The sequence below is a fragment of the Desmodus rotundus genome, chromosome 9, assembly GCF_022682495.2.
Source record: "Desmodus rotundus isolate HL8 chromosome 9, HLdesRot8A.1, whole genome shotgun sequence".
NCBI lineage: Eukaryota > Metazoa > Chordata > Mammalia > Chiroptera > Phyllostomidae > Desmodus > Desmodus rotundus.
In genome coordinates, this window is record NC_071395.1 from 52520526 (window position 1) to 52537177 (window position 16652).

A 16652-nucleotide genomic window follows, 5' to 3' on the forward strand; every position below is an offset into this window, starting at 1 on the left:
AGACATGCACTGACATCTCCCGAGTACACGCATGCATGTGCACACACATGCACAGGCACAGTGCCCATACATATAACATGACTTATGGGAACAGATGACATGGTAATGGAAGATTTTGATTTTTTATTTTTGTGAAAGCTTTTTAAAATTTTAATCCTTTACGTTATGAATAAACCAAAACATGTTTGAAAAGCTTTGTAGCTGATCTCACGTACTTTTAAGAGTTGTATTGCATGTCCAAAAGCTCTAGAACACTTTGTCCTCTGGGAATTGTGCAAAGCAGAAGGTGTCCGCCCTCCCCATTCCAATCTGGCAGACAGTACATGTCAATGCTGAGGAGCTCTCCTCTCCTGCAGGGGTATCTGTCTTCCACAGAGAGGACCCTGGTCTCAGAGTGGAGCAGCGGTGGTGGAAGGGGGTGCTATGATTTGGGGGAGGGGGTCAGCTGTTCGTCACACTCTAGAGGTGGCATCTATTTGTGAGACTGGCCCTGACAGGTGCCGTGCACTTTCCCGTCTTCTAGAAAAGCAGTCTGATTGGGGGCCGGCTCCCCTCACTCTCCTGGGGGCCTTGTCTGTTCCCTTAGCTGCCACCACCCACCCTAGGGGCCCAGTGGCCAGACTCCTGCCCTGTCCTCACCTCCGGCTTGTAGGCTTTCCGGAACCTCGAAGGTCCATCGGGGCTGAAGACCTGGCCAGGCACGCAGCTCACCACCGCCGGCAGCCCATTCTCGCAGGTGACGTTCTTCACGGGGTCCCGTGTCACCTGCGTGCCCAGCTTGCAGCTGGAGATGTGGGCCTCTGTGCCCGTGCAGTCCATGGAGAACCGCCAGTAGCGCTGCTTCTTCCGGGCAGCAAACATCCTGCAGAGCACAGGAGGGGCAGGTGACCGGAGTGTCCTGGAACCCACCCCTCATTCCTCTGACAGCAAGGCGTTGGGCCTCTGCCCTGGGCCAGTTGCTGTGCCGGCTCCTGGGCATGGGCTGCAGGAGCTGGGTGGCACGTCCTCTGCACCTGGAGCCCCACCGGGCTCACAGACGGGAACCTGCACAGCGTGCCTGTAAGCCCTCACTGAGCGCGTGGCACTGCGCTGGGCCCTGAGCTTGGAAAGGGGACAGTGGCCTCCTGCCCCCAGGCAGCTTACACTCTAGGAGACAGGGGACTAACTCAGCGTGGTGAGAGCCCATTGATACAAAATGCAAAATGGGATCTGAAAGAGACGGGACCCTTGGTCCCAGCAAACCCCTCAGTCCTGGCTGGGCAAACCACTGTGGTGGGTCACCCGAACTCTTCAGAAAACATCTGTTGTTGTCCCCTGCCTTTATTTCCCTCTGTCAGCAAGCAGTACGGCTGGGTCGTTGAACTCTCTCCTGAGGATACACAAGGTCGCCAGGGATGCAAATGCAAAGAGAACAGTCTAAAGTGACCCCTCCGCTGAACTAAAGAATCATTTGCTTGGTAAGAACAGATCATAATGGTAACTGAGCTCAGCCACAGCCCCGGTGAAATCCTCACCCGGCGGGAGTCAGCAAGGCTGAGTCTGTCTCCACACCACGTCCTAGAGAAGCTCCTACCCTGGGTCACCACCCTTTCTATGGAGGGCAGAGTATGGATCAAGGTGAGCCAAAGTTTTTTCTAAAACAATAAGCAATCAATGAACACTGAGCTGGTTATCAGAAAGGTTACTGTGCCTCAGTTTCCCCATCTCCAAGTTAGAAGCAGCATCAGGAACTACTCCATAGTATTGCTGGGAAAGTCCAGTGAGTTACCACCTGTGGAGCACTGAGCACCACGTCCAGCACACAGGAGGGGCTACCCCTGTGTTTGTAAGATAAACAAACAAACCGTACTGGGTACAGGAGAGAAAGAAGAGATGAGATTAGGGTGGGTTCCCCGTGGTGGCGGTGACAAAGGACGACTTCACAGAAGAGTAGGGTTTGAGCTGGGCCTTGAATGATGGCAGAGGACACCTTGTCCTCTCGTTTCAGGCTGTCCTAGCTCTTTGAGGTTTGTGCGCCTGTCCCAGCCTGGCAGGACCCCCTGAGCTGCCGGAGGGAGCCAGGCAGCATCGTTGCTGGCTGCCCGGTGGGGGGCTCCCAGGGCCCTGTGGCCCCTGTAGGAAACAGAAGCAAGGTCCTGACTGCGCTGGCCCAGCAGGCCTGCGAGTTCCTGCTTTGTCTCCAAGTGACTGGGACGTGAACCCAGACACACCAATATCGTTCTGTAACCAAAGATGAGACACAGCAATTCTAGCACAACTGTGGGCGCAGTGACCCAGCATCTTTGGAAAGAGGCCTGTCTTGGAAAACGCAGGACCTATGCTCACCAGGGCTGCAGCCTGGAGTGGAGAACTGAGGATAATTCTGGGAACCACTGCCCCTCCCTGCGTAGAACCACAACCTCCAGCATGTTCCCCATGACACTCCACATCAGGACAGAGGGCGTGCTGGGGGTACCAGCTGTGCAAGGATGCGTCAGCTCCCACTAGCTCGAAGAATCCTTCCACCCTCAGCTTTCAGAGAACAGCAACTCTGCCAGGAGCAGAGTCCTGACCACCGCTGCCCCACAGCCCTGCCGCCCTCTTACATCAGCTCACAAGAATGCCCCTGACCCGCCACGGGCTCTTGTCTTGCAGGGGCCCCCCGCCCCTGCCCTGTGATCCATGCCAGACAGGCCCCAGGGCCTGTAGATGAGCACTGGGAGGAATGGGTGGGGAGCCCACTCCAGGCCTGGTGATTGTAGGGGGACCTGAGTTAGGGACAGCCATTGGCATGGGTGGGGAGCCCACTTGGGAAAGAGGTGTCCAGGTCTGTGGCTATGCAGCAAGAAGAACACGGGGCTGGGTGGATTTCCTGAAAACACCAAGTCCTGCCGGCTCTCTCCTGGGGCCAAGGGGAGCCCTGCCTTTGCAGGAACCCTGCCAGGTGCTGAGCACGTCCGCTCCAAGTATACATTGTGGGAGCAGGCGTGGACAAGAAAGGGGCCACTTACTGCACCTGACAGGCCCTACAAACTCAGAGACCTAAAAATAGCCACATAGATGGTCTGGAACTAGAACTTCCTAACTAAAAGTAGGTCACGGTGGGTAGTCATGTCCTAGGCTAGAATCTTCCTGGACAGAGGTCTTCCCCTTAACTGAGCTTGTCCACTGTCTTTTTGAATCTACAATAACCAATCTTTGGAATGTTAGGGTAATTTCCTTTTTCCCCAGACCACTCAGCGTGCAACCACCACAGCAGAGACCACAGATCCTCTTGTTGTCAGTTTGGCTCAAATAAATTCATAAAAATTCTTACAGGTTTGGACGGTTCTTACATCGACATAGAAAGATTACACAGGATGGGGTCCGGGACCCACTGTGAGACAGATGTGAGCCAAAACTCAGCAGATCGCCTGGCCCCCACAACCCCCCACTCTGACTGGGGGACACAGTGACACGTGGGTCTCCTGTGTGTTTCAGTTCAGAGCCAGTGTCCAGGAGAGCCCCGAAGTTCCGACTGTTTCCTCTCTCCCAAGGCATAGTTTTCCTGGTAAAAGAGCCGCAGTCCCTTTGCGGAAGGCTGGGAGGAAAACAGACAGTGCAAACTTCGGGCAGTGTACCGGGGTCCATCCTCAAGCGGACCCAGCCTCCTCTTCATTCAGTGGGCTCTGCGTCTGAAAATTGGCTCCAGACTGGTAATTGATTGAGGGCTGTGACTCTCTGTTTTTATGATTCAGGTTAGACTTTTGTTCACTTGACCTAGAACTTTTCTGCTCGTAGAGAACAAGAAAGAATTTAGTAGGCTTTCTGTCTTTAGCCATTCCTCCCACACAAGGGGGGACCACCCCCAAAAAGAAAATTATCTTCTGGAGGCTGGGCCTCTTGTAGTACAGGCTTTCCCCCGCTAGGTGAGGGTTCTAGGAACCCATCTGTATCAGTGTACCAGATGGCATTACTGTGAGAGGCTGCGTTCAGCTTCAGTGAATTTTTTTTTAAGACTTTCCCAGCATGTTTGCCCATTTCATGAAGGGTGATTTATGAGCACACCTGCCCGCACTGTGCTGGGTGTTCAGCGGTTTCTGACCAAAAATGTGCCCCACCCTCCCTGTTCACCTTATCTCACCCTGAGTGACCTTTCTTTTGTTGTTTCCTCAGATAAAAAGTTCTCAAAGGAATGAAACAAAAAAATGGCAGAAACACTAAAAGGCATCAAAATCAATGAGTTCAAAAACTGTTTTAAATAGTGGGGGAAAAAAGTGCCTCAATAGATATATTGCATCAAAGGAGAGTACTGTGCCCTGGCTGGTGTGGCTCAGTGGATTGAGTGCCAGCCTGTAAACCAAAAGGTCGCTGGTTCGATTCCAGATCAGGGCACATGCCTGGGTTGTGGGCTCGGTCCCCAGTTGGAGGCATGTGAGAGGCAACCAATTGATGTTTCTCTCTCACATTGATGTTTCTCTCCCTCTCTTTCTCCCTCCCTTCCCCTCTCTCTAAAAATAAATAAATAAAATACTTTTTAAAGATGGAGAGTACTTTGAAGGTGACTGTAATTTAAACATGGAAGAAAAAATGCTCAATTTTTTATAAATAAATCTGGGGTGTTTCGGGGTCCCCCCACGTATGACTTTTCTGTCAGTGACGAATGCGGACACGGCGGCGGTGTGTCGCACAGCCAAAGGTGCAGCAGGCTGTGCCATCGAGGTTGGCCTAAGTGTGCTCCATGAGGCTCACACCTGATGACATTTCTCAGAACGTGTCCCCATTGCTAAGCAGCACACGACTGTCCTATACTTCACTGCTGGGAACAGCATGACCAAGCAGCCAACAGCGTGGGTCTGTGCATGTCAGACAGTGATTCTGAATGCTGCGTGTGCCTGCTGTCCACGCCATCGCCATGCCCACCTTGCCTTTGGTGGCTAAGTGCTGCCACTTGGCCACTGCCACTTGGCACTGCCACCTCAGGATCAATTACCCCCACAGCATTTTGGCTTCCCAGTTCAGTGACTGCAGTCCCACCGTGAGGTCTGGCCGTGAGTCAGAGCCCCCCCGGGGTGCTGGGGTTCCCCTCACAGAGTTACTCCTCGGGCCCAGCGAACGGTGTGCCCTCTGGGCCCTCCTGGGGGGAGGGAGTAAGTCTCAGATGACAAATCCACTGTGTCAACATGAGAAACATCCAAACCTGTCAGAAATTTTGTGAGTTTATTTGAGCCAAACTGACAACAATTGCTGGGAAGCAAAACTTCAACAGTTTGAGAAAATGCTCTGGAAAATGGCAGCTTTGCACCTTATTTTATACATTACAATAAAAAGAGAAGGCGTAAGGGGGTTACATGAAATCCACTGGTGATAGAGTAGGGAGGTGGGAAAAAGTGGGAAAACCTCTGGGATTGGATAAAAAGTAAAATAATAGACACTTCTTTTTTTTTAAAGTATATTTTATTGATTATATTATTACAGTTGTCTCAGTTTTTCCCCCTTTGCCCCCCCTCTGCCCTGTTCCTCCCTTCCCTCCTGCAATCTCCCATCGTAGTTCATGTTCATGGGTTTTGCATATAAGTTATTTGGCTTCTCCATTGCCTATACTATTCTTAACCTCCCCCTGTCTATTTTGTACCTACCATTTATGCTTCTTATTCCCTGTATCTTTCCCCCCATTCTCCGCCCTCCACCTCTCCACTGATAACCCTCCATGTGACCTCTATTTCTGTGATTCTGCTCCTATTCTAGTTGTTTGCTTAGTTTGTTTTTGTTTTTATTTTTTAGGTTTTTTAGGTTTGTTGATAGTTGTATTTGTTGTCATTTTACTGTTCATAGTTTTGATCTTCTTTTTCTTAGATAAGTCCCTTTAACATTTCATATAATAAGGGCTTGATGATGATGAACTCCTTTAGCTTTACCTTGTCTGGGAAGCACTTTATCTGCTCTTCAATTCTAAGTGATAGCTTTGCAGAGTAATCTTGGATGTAGGTCCTTGCTTTTCATCACTTTGTATAGTTCTTGCCAGTGCCTTCTATCCTGCAAAGTTTCTTTTGAGAAATCAGCTTATAGTCTTATGGGCACTCTTTTGTAGTTAACTCTCTGCTTTTTTCTTGATGCTTTTAAGATTCTTTATCTTTCTTTGGCATTTTAATTATGATGTGTCTTGGTGTGAACCTCTTTGGATCCAACTTGTTTGGGACTCTCTGTGCTTCCTGGACTTGTATGTCTATTTCCTTTGCCAAATTAGGGAAGTTTTCTTTCATTATTTTTTCAAATAAGTTTTCAATTTCTTGCTCTTCCCCTTCTCCTTCTGGCGCCCCTATGATTCTGATGTGGGCCCTTTTGGACATGTCCCAGAGTCTTCTCAAACTCTCCCTGCTTTTTTTGAATTCTTGTTTCTTTATTTTGTTCTCATTGAAAGTTTACTTCTTCCTTATGTTACAAATCACTGATTTGATTCCAGGGTTCCTTCCCTTCACTGTTGGTTTCCTGTGGATTCTTCTTTATTTCCCTTAGCAGAGCCTTCACTTCCCTTATGCTTTTGCCATGTTCAATGAGATCTTTGAGCACTCTGACCACCAGTGTTTTGAACTCTGCATCTGATACGTTGGCTATCTCTGCATCGCTTAGTTCTTTTTCTGGAGTTCCGTTCTGTTCCTTCATTTGGGCCATTATTTCTTTGTCTCCTGATTTTGGCAGCCTCCCTGTGTCTGTATACTTGGTATTCCACTCTGATTCCATTTTAGCGCACCTTTTAAGTCATATGGGGCGGAGCCTTGGGTATTTGCCAGGGCGGGGCAACCACCTGTGTGTGGGGAAGGGGTAGGAGAAAGGACAACACCTCTGCTGGCTGATTTCTGGGGACTTGCCTGGCCCTTGCCCTTTTTCCAGTCACTTCACTCACTTCCCATATGCGATTGGTGCCCCTCCAGCTGCTGCCCCAGTTGTGGTTCCCAGGGTGGGTGAGTTTGTGAATGTGCTGGCAGTTTTATCCGCCACCCCAACCTCCACTGGGTTTATACCTAGAAGTTATGAGGCTTTATTTTTCCCAGCACTGGAGCTCTGGGCTGGGCTGTCTGGCCTGGAGCTGGGCTCGCTCACAGGTGTCTCCCTGATTTTTATCCACCACACATGAATGGGGGGCTGCTCGTTCTGCTGGCCTCCTTGCTGCCTCTCCGCCTCTCTGCCCCTGGCTTGCTCACCACACCGAGTCCTCTTTGCCCCAACTCCCCATCTCCGTCCCTGCTACCCATCTGGATGAATATAGCTTCTTTAAATCCTTGGTTGTCAGACTTCCGTACAGTTCTGGGTGTCTTTCATTTATAATTAGTTGTGTTCCTTCTTATGGTTGTGCAATGGGGTGAGGTGTGTCTACCTAGGCCTCCATCTTGACGGAAGCTCCGACACATACTTCTTTGACATAGGTGAGTGCAGGACAGTCAACAGTCAACAATTAACATGATAACAGTAACAATGAAGGGTCCAGAAAAAGGGAAATTACTTTGCTATTGCAAAGGCATGCTTATCAGGTATGTTATCCTAGATGCAAAGAGACAACAGACAGGCTCATTTAAGGTGAAGAATGGCTTTTGTCCGGGAAGATCCCAGCCTAGACCTGCTTTTAGTCAGAAGGTTTTACTTTCACACCATCCTGTGTGGTTACTTTAGGTCTCTGAGTTTGTAAGGCCACACAAAGGCCTCCCCTGAGCTTGTCAGGTTTCATATGTGGCCCCTTTTTGTCCACACCTGTAAGCTTCCAATCTCCCTAAGCCTCGGGCACCCCATCCTGCCCTGGGCAGGGCTGACGGCAGCTTTCCCAGGGCCAGAGCTGCTGCCAGGCTGGGGCACTGTGGGGCAGCCAGGTGGGAATCTATTGGGGTGGGGCGAGCGCAATTGCTTTTCTTGGCTCCAGTGGTAGGAGAAGCTGAGAAGGTGAAGGAACTGGCCAGCTGGCAGGCATTCTTCAAAGTATTCAGAGGTTGGGAACCCCGGTGTAAACAGGAAGGTCTGGGCCATGTTTGAGGGTGTCTGGGGTGGGGATCACCACTAAGGTTACCCCTGGGGGGGTAGGGAGCCCACCCAGCTGAGCAGCACAGCCACCAGCACTCCGCCTCATGGTGGCCTGGGGACTGACCCAAAACAGCCAGGCTGAGCCCAGGGACCTGAAGTCTGCCCTGACCCTAGGGGCCTGGAGGGAGAACTGGGGCTGCATCCCACGTGCACAGGCTCCCTCTGGCTTGGAAGGAAAGGGTTGGGAGTCCGTACTGTGTAGGAGTGTGAACCCCACAGCGGCAGACCTGTGCTTGGACCTTAGATCTGCCGCTTTCCTCTCTGACTCATTTCCTCAACTCGAAAATCAAGCCCTGCTTCCTAATACTGTGAGGACTGAATGACTAAGGACAGAGCCTGGCACACCGGAAGCACTCAGGAAACAGGTTATCATTATTAAGAGAAGATAGGAAGGCCCCACTACTAACCAGTACACCCCAGCCACCAGCTTATCACTGGGTACAGCCCCTCCACCAGCCACCCCTCTGGCCAAATTACTCTAAGACCCGTTATTATTTCCTCCCGCCACCCCCACCCAGAAATCATAACAAAATTGTAAGATTTCATTGGGATTGGTGTAACTGATTGAATTTTCTAACAGTTTCTGTGAATTCCAGATTTTTCAGACTAATCGGTTACCGAGGGCAAGGAAACATTTCTTAAGTTGGCGCTGTCCGGGTTCTGTCCCCTGTCACTGAGCTGGCTGTCAGCGCTGAGAGGTGGGGTTTTACTTGCACGTCCCCTCGGCCATACCCTCCCCTCACTCTGCCTTGTCATCCATGTGGGGTCTGTCCCACCACAGGAGTGTGACTTCCCCAGAGGTGAGGCCTGCCAGTGACAGCTGGCTGGAGGAGACCCTCTGCTCAGCACCCACCACCACAACTTGCTCTTCAGAAAGCGGCCACAGCCCAGAAAAACGCGCCTTGTGCGGGCCTCTTACTTGTACACCTTGGTGTTGTACGTCTTCTCCCCAGGGAAGCCGAACATGCCGCAGACCACGCGGGAATTCTTGGCCGTCCAGTGCTTGTCACAGATCTGCTTCCAGGACTTGCCCTCCTTCACTTCCACATAGCCCTCCGTCACGGGGGTGCGCTTGCGGTAGGTGGAGAGGATGGGTCGGATCCGGATGTCTTCCACCTGGATGTTCAGGTTCTGGGTGGGAGGAGGCACCGAAGGACACAGGTTACTTTCCTGCCCAGCCGTGAAGAGGCGACTTGGCCAGCGTGCCTCCAATCCCAGTCCCTGCAGAGGGCTACCGGCTCCCCCAGGAGCACACAGCACAAGGCCACCGTTATAAAGCACTGTGCACAGGGGGGAGTGTGACTGTGGGCACCCAAGGAGAGGGAGCAGAGTGACCTGGGCCACCAGAAGACTTGGAGGGCCCCAGCAGCCTCTGCCATGTCCCCCCCAAAAGCCTGGAGAGCAGAGGGCAGCAGCCCCAACCCGCTGGCAAGGGTCTCATAATTATAGCAGAAGAGAAAATGTGTTCTCTGAATGTTTATGTTCTGTGGAAAGGCTAATCTGGATTTTGTATTTTACTCCTGAGCATATGTGTGCATGCATGTGTGTGAGTGTGGGAGTGACTCTGCGTGTGTGTGTATCTTTCCTAAGACTGAGGGTTCAGGCAGATCACTTAGGATCCTGGGGTGGGCATTTCTGAGTGAGAACATCCCAGGAGGGGACGGGTATGGCCTGCAGAGGAATGGGGTAGGGAAGGAGTATGTGCAGAGACCCAGGCTGGATGCATCCTGGGGACCAGGAGGTGGGGCGGGGGGCACCACTGTGACAAGGAAGGGAAAGATTCTGAATGCCTTGAGGTCTTTGGAAAGCCCCCTCCTCATCTGCAGCCCCATCCATCTTTCTGAGACAGTGAGTGACAGAGGCAGGACCCCACCGCTGGAGGCAGAAGAGGCGGGGTGGGGGGCAGGAGCTCACTGCAGTGTGGGCTCTCCTCCTTGTACCCCAACACTGAGCAGCAGCGTCCCTGTCCCATACCTCCTCCCAGTCCCAGGGATTTGGTAGAAGAATAGACGGCCTCGAGAGGCCAAGCTGGGAGAAAGAAATGGGGGGCTACCCCAGAGTTCATGCTTTTCCAAGGCTCCCAACCTCCCCTTAAACACCATGGAGGCTTCCTTCTGAATCTTTCACTTCCAGCTCCCACTCCCCAGGGGGCCACCACCAGCTCTTGCAAGGCTCCCTGGCTGAGTCCTGCCTCTGGCTCCCTCCTCCATTCCTCCACTGGGACAGCCACCAGAAAGCTCTTTGTAATCTTGTCCTGTGACTTCCTGCTCTTGCCTATGGGGCGATGCCCAAATTACTTAGCAGGGTGCCCACAGTCGGATATGACCAAGTGTGCCTCCCTTGTAGCCCCTCACGGTCCCCAGCTCCCCATCCATACTCAGACCCGAGGAACTGCAATGCAGTAACAGCTGTGGAATGGAGCCCCTCAGTAAGGCTGGAAGTGCTTTCTCTCCCTTAGTCCTCACACAATAGAGCGAGGGGCTTTATAGCTACTGCCCTCCCATTACCTAGATGGGAGGGCTGGCTGACTCCAGAGGTCTCCCCAGGCCCGCCCAGGGCAGGGAACCTGAGGTATATGGCGAGAAGCTCTCTGATCTGGGCAAGGGGGGAAGGGGTGGGGCCAGGCGCGGGTGCTGGCAGGGGACACCCAGAGACTCAACCCAAATACCAGCTAGGATGCAAATTAACCACGAGGTTGAACAGGACCATTATTTGGGTGCCCAGAGATTTGTGACTCCTCACCACTGGCTTCAGGGTGCAAAGCCGGGCCCTGTTCCACCAGTCCCGCAGGGCGGCGGAAAGTATGTGGCCTGCAGTGATGGCATTTGGCCTTAGCTCCTTCCACACAGAGTAGAAGGAGAGCTGCCAGTGGCCAGCTGATGTTGGCCCACTGGGATCCTACATTCTTTACAGCTTCCATCCAGGCCACAGGACCCGTGCCACTGAGACACGTGGACAGGGACACACCGAGAAAGGGCTGAGGTCTAAACCAGCCCGGGGGCCAGCCCCTCCTGCCTCTTCCCACCTCACAAGCCAGCTGAAATTCCAGTGTGTAATGCGTAATGCCCTGAAGGAAAGTTACCACAGTAATATCAGTCCTGCAGCTTCTTCACGGGGCAGGCAAACTCATTACATTCACAGATCTCCCCTCTCACCCCACCCCCCATGCCTGCCATGGGGCAGAGCACAGGCTGGCTAAGGGAAGATATGGAATGTGGACCTCAGCATCCCTGCCACGACAGGAGAAGGCAGGCCCGGGGGTGGGAGTGCCCAGCTGAGCCCTGTACCCTCGTCCTGGTGCAGGACAGCATCCCTCAGCAGGAGTACAACTGGTGGGCCCTTGGATGTGGAAGCAAGGATGGGAGAAGCGGAAGTGCTAGAACAGGTGCCATTGTTCTTGCTCTTTCACCAACTCGCTGCATGTGTGGGGGGGTGACCACATCTGTGTGTGTCTGTGTATCTGTACGCGCCTCTGCAGGACGGGCCTTTTTGTGTGTCTCTGAGCGTGATGATGTGATGTGCAGGGCTGTGTGTCCCTGCTTTGTGTGGGTCTCTGTGCGTGTGGAGTGTGTGTCTGTTTGGGTGCCCACACGGCAGAGGGCAGGTCCGGGGGACTCGTTTCCTCCAAGCTTTAGGGCAGCAGTCCAGGCAGGTTTATTATATTCATTGTTGCTTCAAAATGGAATGTCTTTCTTCACCCTCCATGGAACCAGCTCCTTCCTGTTCTGTTGGGCTCAAATCCACCTCATTCACTCATTCATTCATTCACTCATTCAACAAAATACATTCTCTCCCCTTCATGGACCCTGACAGACTTCCTCCCAACCACCAGGCCTGCCTCTCTGAATGATAATGACCACAAGGGCCCTCATTTATCAAACTCAGAGCTTCACATCCATCCGCTCGCTCAATTCTCAAGACAACCCATGAGGAGGCTAATGGTATAGCACGTCACCGGGGAAAAACAAGAAAATCTGGCAAGGTTTTGCAACTTCTCCAAGTTCACACAGCTGATCAGTAGGTAAACAAGGGTGAGCACGGAGGTCTGACTCCTAGCCTGTGCTCTCGGCTCCTAACTACTGGTCTCTGATGGTCCTCGCCCCCACCTGGCCCTGTCCCCTACCTGGTGTTGAGTTCACCCACACAGGTCAGGGCCTGGGGCTCAGGCCTCTGGGTGGTCTGCCCAGTGCATACACATTTGAAGTCCACCCTGTGCCTGCCCGGAGGAGCAGAGATTTGGACCAGAGTACACACACTGAGGGCAGAGCTGCCTCCCAGCTGCTCTTGACTCAGGCCCCAGGGATGCAGGGAAACCCTGCGTGGCTCAGATTCAGCACTCACTGCTAGTTAACGAGCTCACGTAGGCCCGTCTGGGACCCCAGTGCAGGAAACACAGGCAGACTCTCATCGCTTTCCTGCTTATTTCACCGCTGTGGAATCCCTTCCATAACCACAAGTGTTTGGATTTTGTTCCCCCAGAAGTTTAACTCCAAAAGAGAAGGAACAATTTGAAACACTAGAACATATACACATTTTTCTTTTCTAACAAAGTACTCTCTAGACTTGCTAGTTTTACCCAGAAGCTAGTAATGCGTTTGGCACATTTTAAAATTAAAAATAAGTTCTGAATGCTGTCTCTCTTGCCGGACAGTAGTTCACTGAGCTTTCCAAAAGGCCTTCCTCCAGGGAGTCCACGGAACCTTCTGTATTTGTCCTACTTGGCACTCATCACATCCCCAGGAGGACCTGAGTCCTGAAAGGGATTGTCACCAGCTTCCAAAATGGAAAAGTGAGGTACCACAAGGCAGGGACCTGCCTGCCTTGCCACGGGGCCGGTAAAGAGCTTGGACTCCCAGTGCTGTGCCTGACCGATATTTCACAGCTTCTGTGAATGACTTGCAAATTCCACAATGTGACAGTGTAGGGCTGTTGGCAATGTGGAGGAATCACTAGTTTTGAAAGTCCAGTTGGAGATTGCATCAGAGAAAGATACAGGGGGAGGCAAAGCGAGAACACAAGCAAGCCCACAATGCAAAACCTCCCTAGGACTCATCAGACCTGAGGCTCCCGGTCGAGTGCCTCCCTGACCTTCCTATCCCATTCCCTCTCCTCCCTTTTTCCAGCCAACCAGCTTCTCCCACTGCCATGCCAACGTCACGTTTTGGACCCCCGGGGGGGAGGCACCTTCGCAAGGACCAGGTCTTCGTCAAGGGTCCTCCTTCCCTCTGCTCTGGGTCAGAATTTAACATCAGCCCAGCCTGCCCTCTGAGTCATCCTCCCTGGAGTGGTGGTGGGGTGGGAGGACGGTGATGGAGATACTCCAGTTCTCCTTCATCCCACCAGAATGCACGACTGATAAGTGCTGCACAACTTCCCCTCCCTTAGCAAGCCCCTTGCCTCTGCTGCTAACAGGTTCCCGCCTCTTGCTCTCAAAGCCCACAGCTTTCTTTATTCAGCTATTTAAAAAAACGGCTTTCCAGAGAGAGGTCCATTTTCTCTGCGGCCAGCATGGTACCTGCCTCAACACCTTGAACCGAACACACCCAGGATGCCCCTGGTCCTCTCTGCTTTCACTGTCTGGGGCTCCAGCCCATCCAGCTGGTGGACCAGAAGCCTCCCATGCCCTTCGCATGCTCGCTCGTCCTCACTCTCAGAGACCGTCCTGCCTAGCAAGGCCTTTTCTGTCCTTCCACAACCCTTCTGTCCCCACTTCTGTTCCTCAGTTGGGGGTACAATGCGGATTGTGCAGGCAGAAGAAGGGCACCATAATTCAGTCATGAGGGCCCTGGGTGTCTCCTCAATCTGGGTGGGTCGCTGGCACATTCATCCACGCTGACCATTGTGACTTCATGGGTCTTGCTCAGAACCTTCCTGTGACCCCCAGGCCTTACACCCCAGTTAACAGCCACCTAGATCTTTCTATCTCATTGTCTCCCTTCCTTTTTTCCAGCCAGTGGTCTCACACAGCCTTTCCAAAGTCACTCTTTGAACTCCTGCACCTCTTTCTTCTCCTCTCTAACTTATGAGAGTCCTACCGACCCCCAGGGACCTTCTCATTCATGCATGCAAAAATGATGTCCCGGCACCCTTGGAGGTCCTGGGGCAGGAGGTAACCAATTAGGCAAGTCTTGCTGATGGGGGGGGGTGGGCGGGCAGCCCCATCTCCTCTTCATCGCCCCTCTGCCAAATACCCTATCCATGCAGATTTGACTTCTCCGTTATCCCTCCAGCATGTGTCTTCTGAGTCACTCACTCAGTCCGTGGTTATTCTGCTCTACATTGCTCTTTACCTTTGCGTAGGTTTTTGCTGTCTCATCGGACTGTGAGTCCCTCAAGAAAAGACTGTGCCTCCTTCATTTCTGTATTACAGACACATAGTGTGTCTTCAAATATTTTTGGAATGACCCAATAATAATTTCTAAAAATCCAATGACAGGAATTCAGCTTAGCTAGAAACGTTGGGCTCTGAAGCCAAAAATCCAATAAAGACTTCCTTTATTTTCTGCTTAATGCAACATAAACAGCGAGGCAGGGTTTGCCTCCCTTCACAGCACACGCACTCCCCGGGCGACTTATGGATGGACAAAGGGAACGTCTGCCCTTCATCCAGGCATTCTCCTGCCACCGGAGCCATTTAACACCCTCCTTCTCCCTGCCGAAAGCTGATGTGAATAAACAGTTGTTGGACTGACTTCACAGCAGGTCTGAGCTCAGCCCACATTTAGACGGTCAGCTAAGTGGGCATCATTTGTCAAGCATATGAGGCACGTTGTGTTAGAAGAGTCTGGCTACGCCGCAGTTACCCCCTTTTGATGATCAAAATGGGAATTCACGGTAGGAATGGCCTGTAACATTCTCCCACCCCTGACTTGTGTCGGAGGATGACAGTGGACAGGGAAGGCATGGCCACCATGCCTGCTCCTCAGCTCACTGAAGGAGGCCAGTGGGCCGGAGCGGGCAGGGCGGGGCAGGGCAGTCATGATGAGCCACTGGAGGAAAAAGCGCAGTCTGTGCGGGCCTTCCTATAAATCAAAAACTTTGTAACGCTTGCTGGAACATCAGACACTCTGTTTCATTTTCCAATCCGAAGCGCTGGGGTAGGCAACAGAGGCCGCTTCTTTGGAGAGCAGGCAGGCCCTGCTGTCTGCAGGAAGCTGGCGGGACACCTGCTTCAGCCACCAGGCACCCTGACCCAGCACGGCTGCTGAGGCCACAGACAGGGCAAGTCTTGGGCCAGGCCCGACAGACTACCACACTCCCAGGTAGGGTATCTGATGCTTCTCAGAGCCGTCATCACCATGGTAACAAAGGAATGATGTGTGAAATCGTCTTTCTCTGCTACTAGACAGCGAGCTCCCACAGGACAAGACTGTCCATTTGTTTCATTAACTCCCTCATTCCCAGGGCCTGGCGGAGGGTCTGGGCCCAGCTGAAACATGCTGAACGAGTGAACAAACAGACACAGCACCCAGCTGCCTTAGCAACGGCCTCCTGGGGACGGGGCAGGTAGATTCCCGGGCACTGACCCCTCCAGCCTGGCTGAGGTGACTCAAATGGACCCCAAGGACCCACTGCAGAGCCGGACTGGACACCACAGCCTGCCCCGGTCACAGCAGCAGACCCCGGGACAGAGAGACTTCCTCCTGCCCAGCCTGGACCCCACTCCCTCCATAGAACGCCCCTCACACTTTCTTCCCCAATTGACCCCTCCCTTTCCAAACTGCCACCCAGTTTATCATCTACCCCACACTGTTCGAATGGGTACATACTGCTCACTCATTTATTTCATCTAAAACAATTTATAATGTTACTTATCATTTATTTACCTCATCTCACAAAGAGTGATGATGGTTACTTTTGCTTTGGAAAGGTGTGCCCTTGCCAAGCTACCAGATTTGCCAGGAAGGACATCATTTCACACATTTTGTTGTGTTAGCTGCATAAATACCATTTTGCTTTTCAGACACTGTGGCCCACTTTGAGTTGGGAAAATGGGTCACCTTAGAACCTCTGTGGCTGGCAACCCTGAGCACAGGGAGGCCCTCAATAAACAGGAATGTCAGCCCCAGACAGGATGTCATGTGTGCTCCCCCTGTGCGCCGGAGGGACTGGGCCCAGCAGGGCTGGCCAGCTCGGCAGGGCCGGGGCTCAGAGGTTGTGCACTCCTGGTGGAGCTCTTCGCTCCCTTGCTGAAAAGTCCAGCACAGACTGCCCACTGGTGACCATTTCTCCTCCTGCCACAGAGGGAGGCCGTCCAGCCGTCCTGTGGCCCTGGGGGGAAGCGGGTCTGTACTTAGGCCTGGAGGGACTGCCTTCTACACTGCACAGAGCTGGACACAGCCTCCCTTCCTCTCCTAAACCACCCAGTGCGCCCTGCTGCACCTCCTCACTGGTGGGGGGACTAACCCCTGGCTGGGGGTGCGGGCATTTGTAGCAATGGTTATTTCCTTTTGGGCTCTGGGCCTCCACCCCGCAAAACCCCAGATGCTGGTGAGATAAGGTTGCTTCTGAGGGGAAAAAAAAACCCAAAAACAACTTGAAGCATTTGGCAGCTGTCTGTGACTAATAAAAACCCGGAATCCAGCCCTGGCTGGTGTAGCACCGTGGATTGAGCACAGGCCTAT

At 52.6% G+C, this 16652-nt stretch overlaps 1 protein-coding gene across 2 annotated transcripts in view; it reads right to left on the bottom strand.

Annotated features, from left to right (window-relative positions):
• Nucleotides 1-16652, bottom strand: part of LOXL2 (lysyl oxidase like 2) — a 92031-nt gene that overhangs the window by 30459 nt on the left and 44920 nt on the right. For both annotated transcript variants that reach the window (XM_053911079.2, XM_053911078.2), the window contains exons 4-5: nucleotides 8948-9159; nucleotides 640-862 (exon numbers count right to left, since the gene is read on the bottom strand). In XM_053911079.2, coding sequence (XP_053767054.1) covers nucleotides 640-862; nucleotides 8948-9159 — 435 coding nt within the window. The remainder of the gene's footprint in view (nucleotides 1-639; nucleotides 863-8947; nucleotides 9160-16652) is intronic.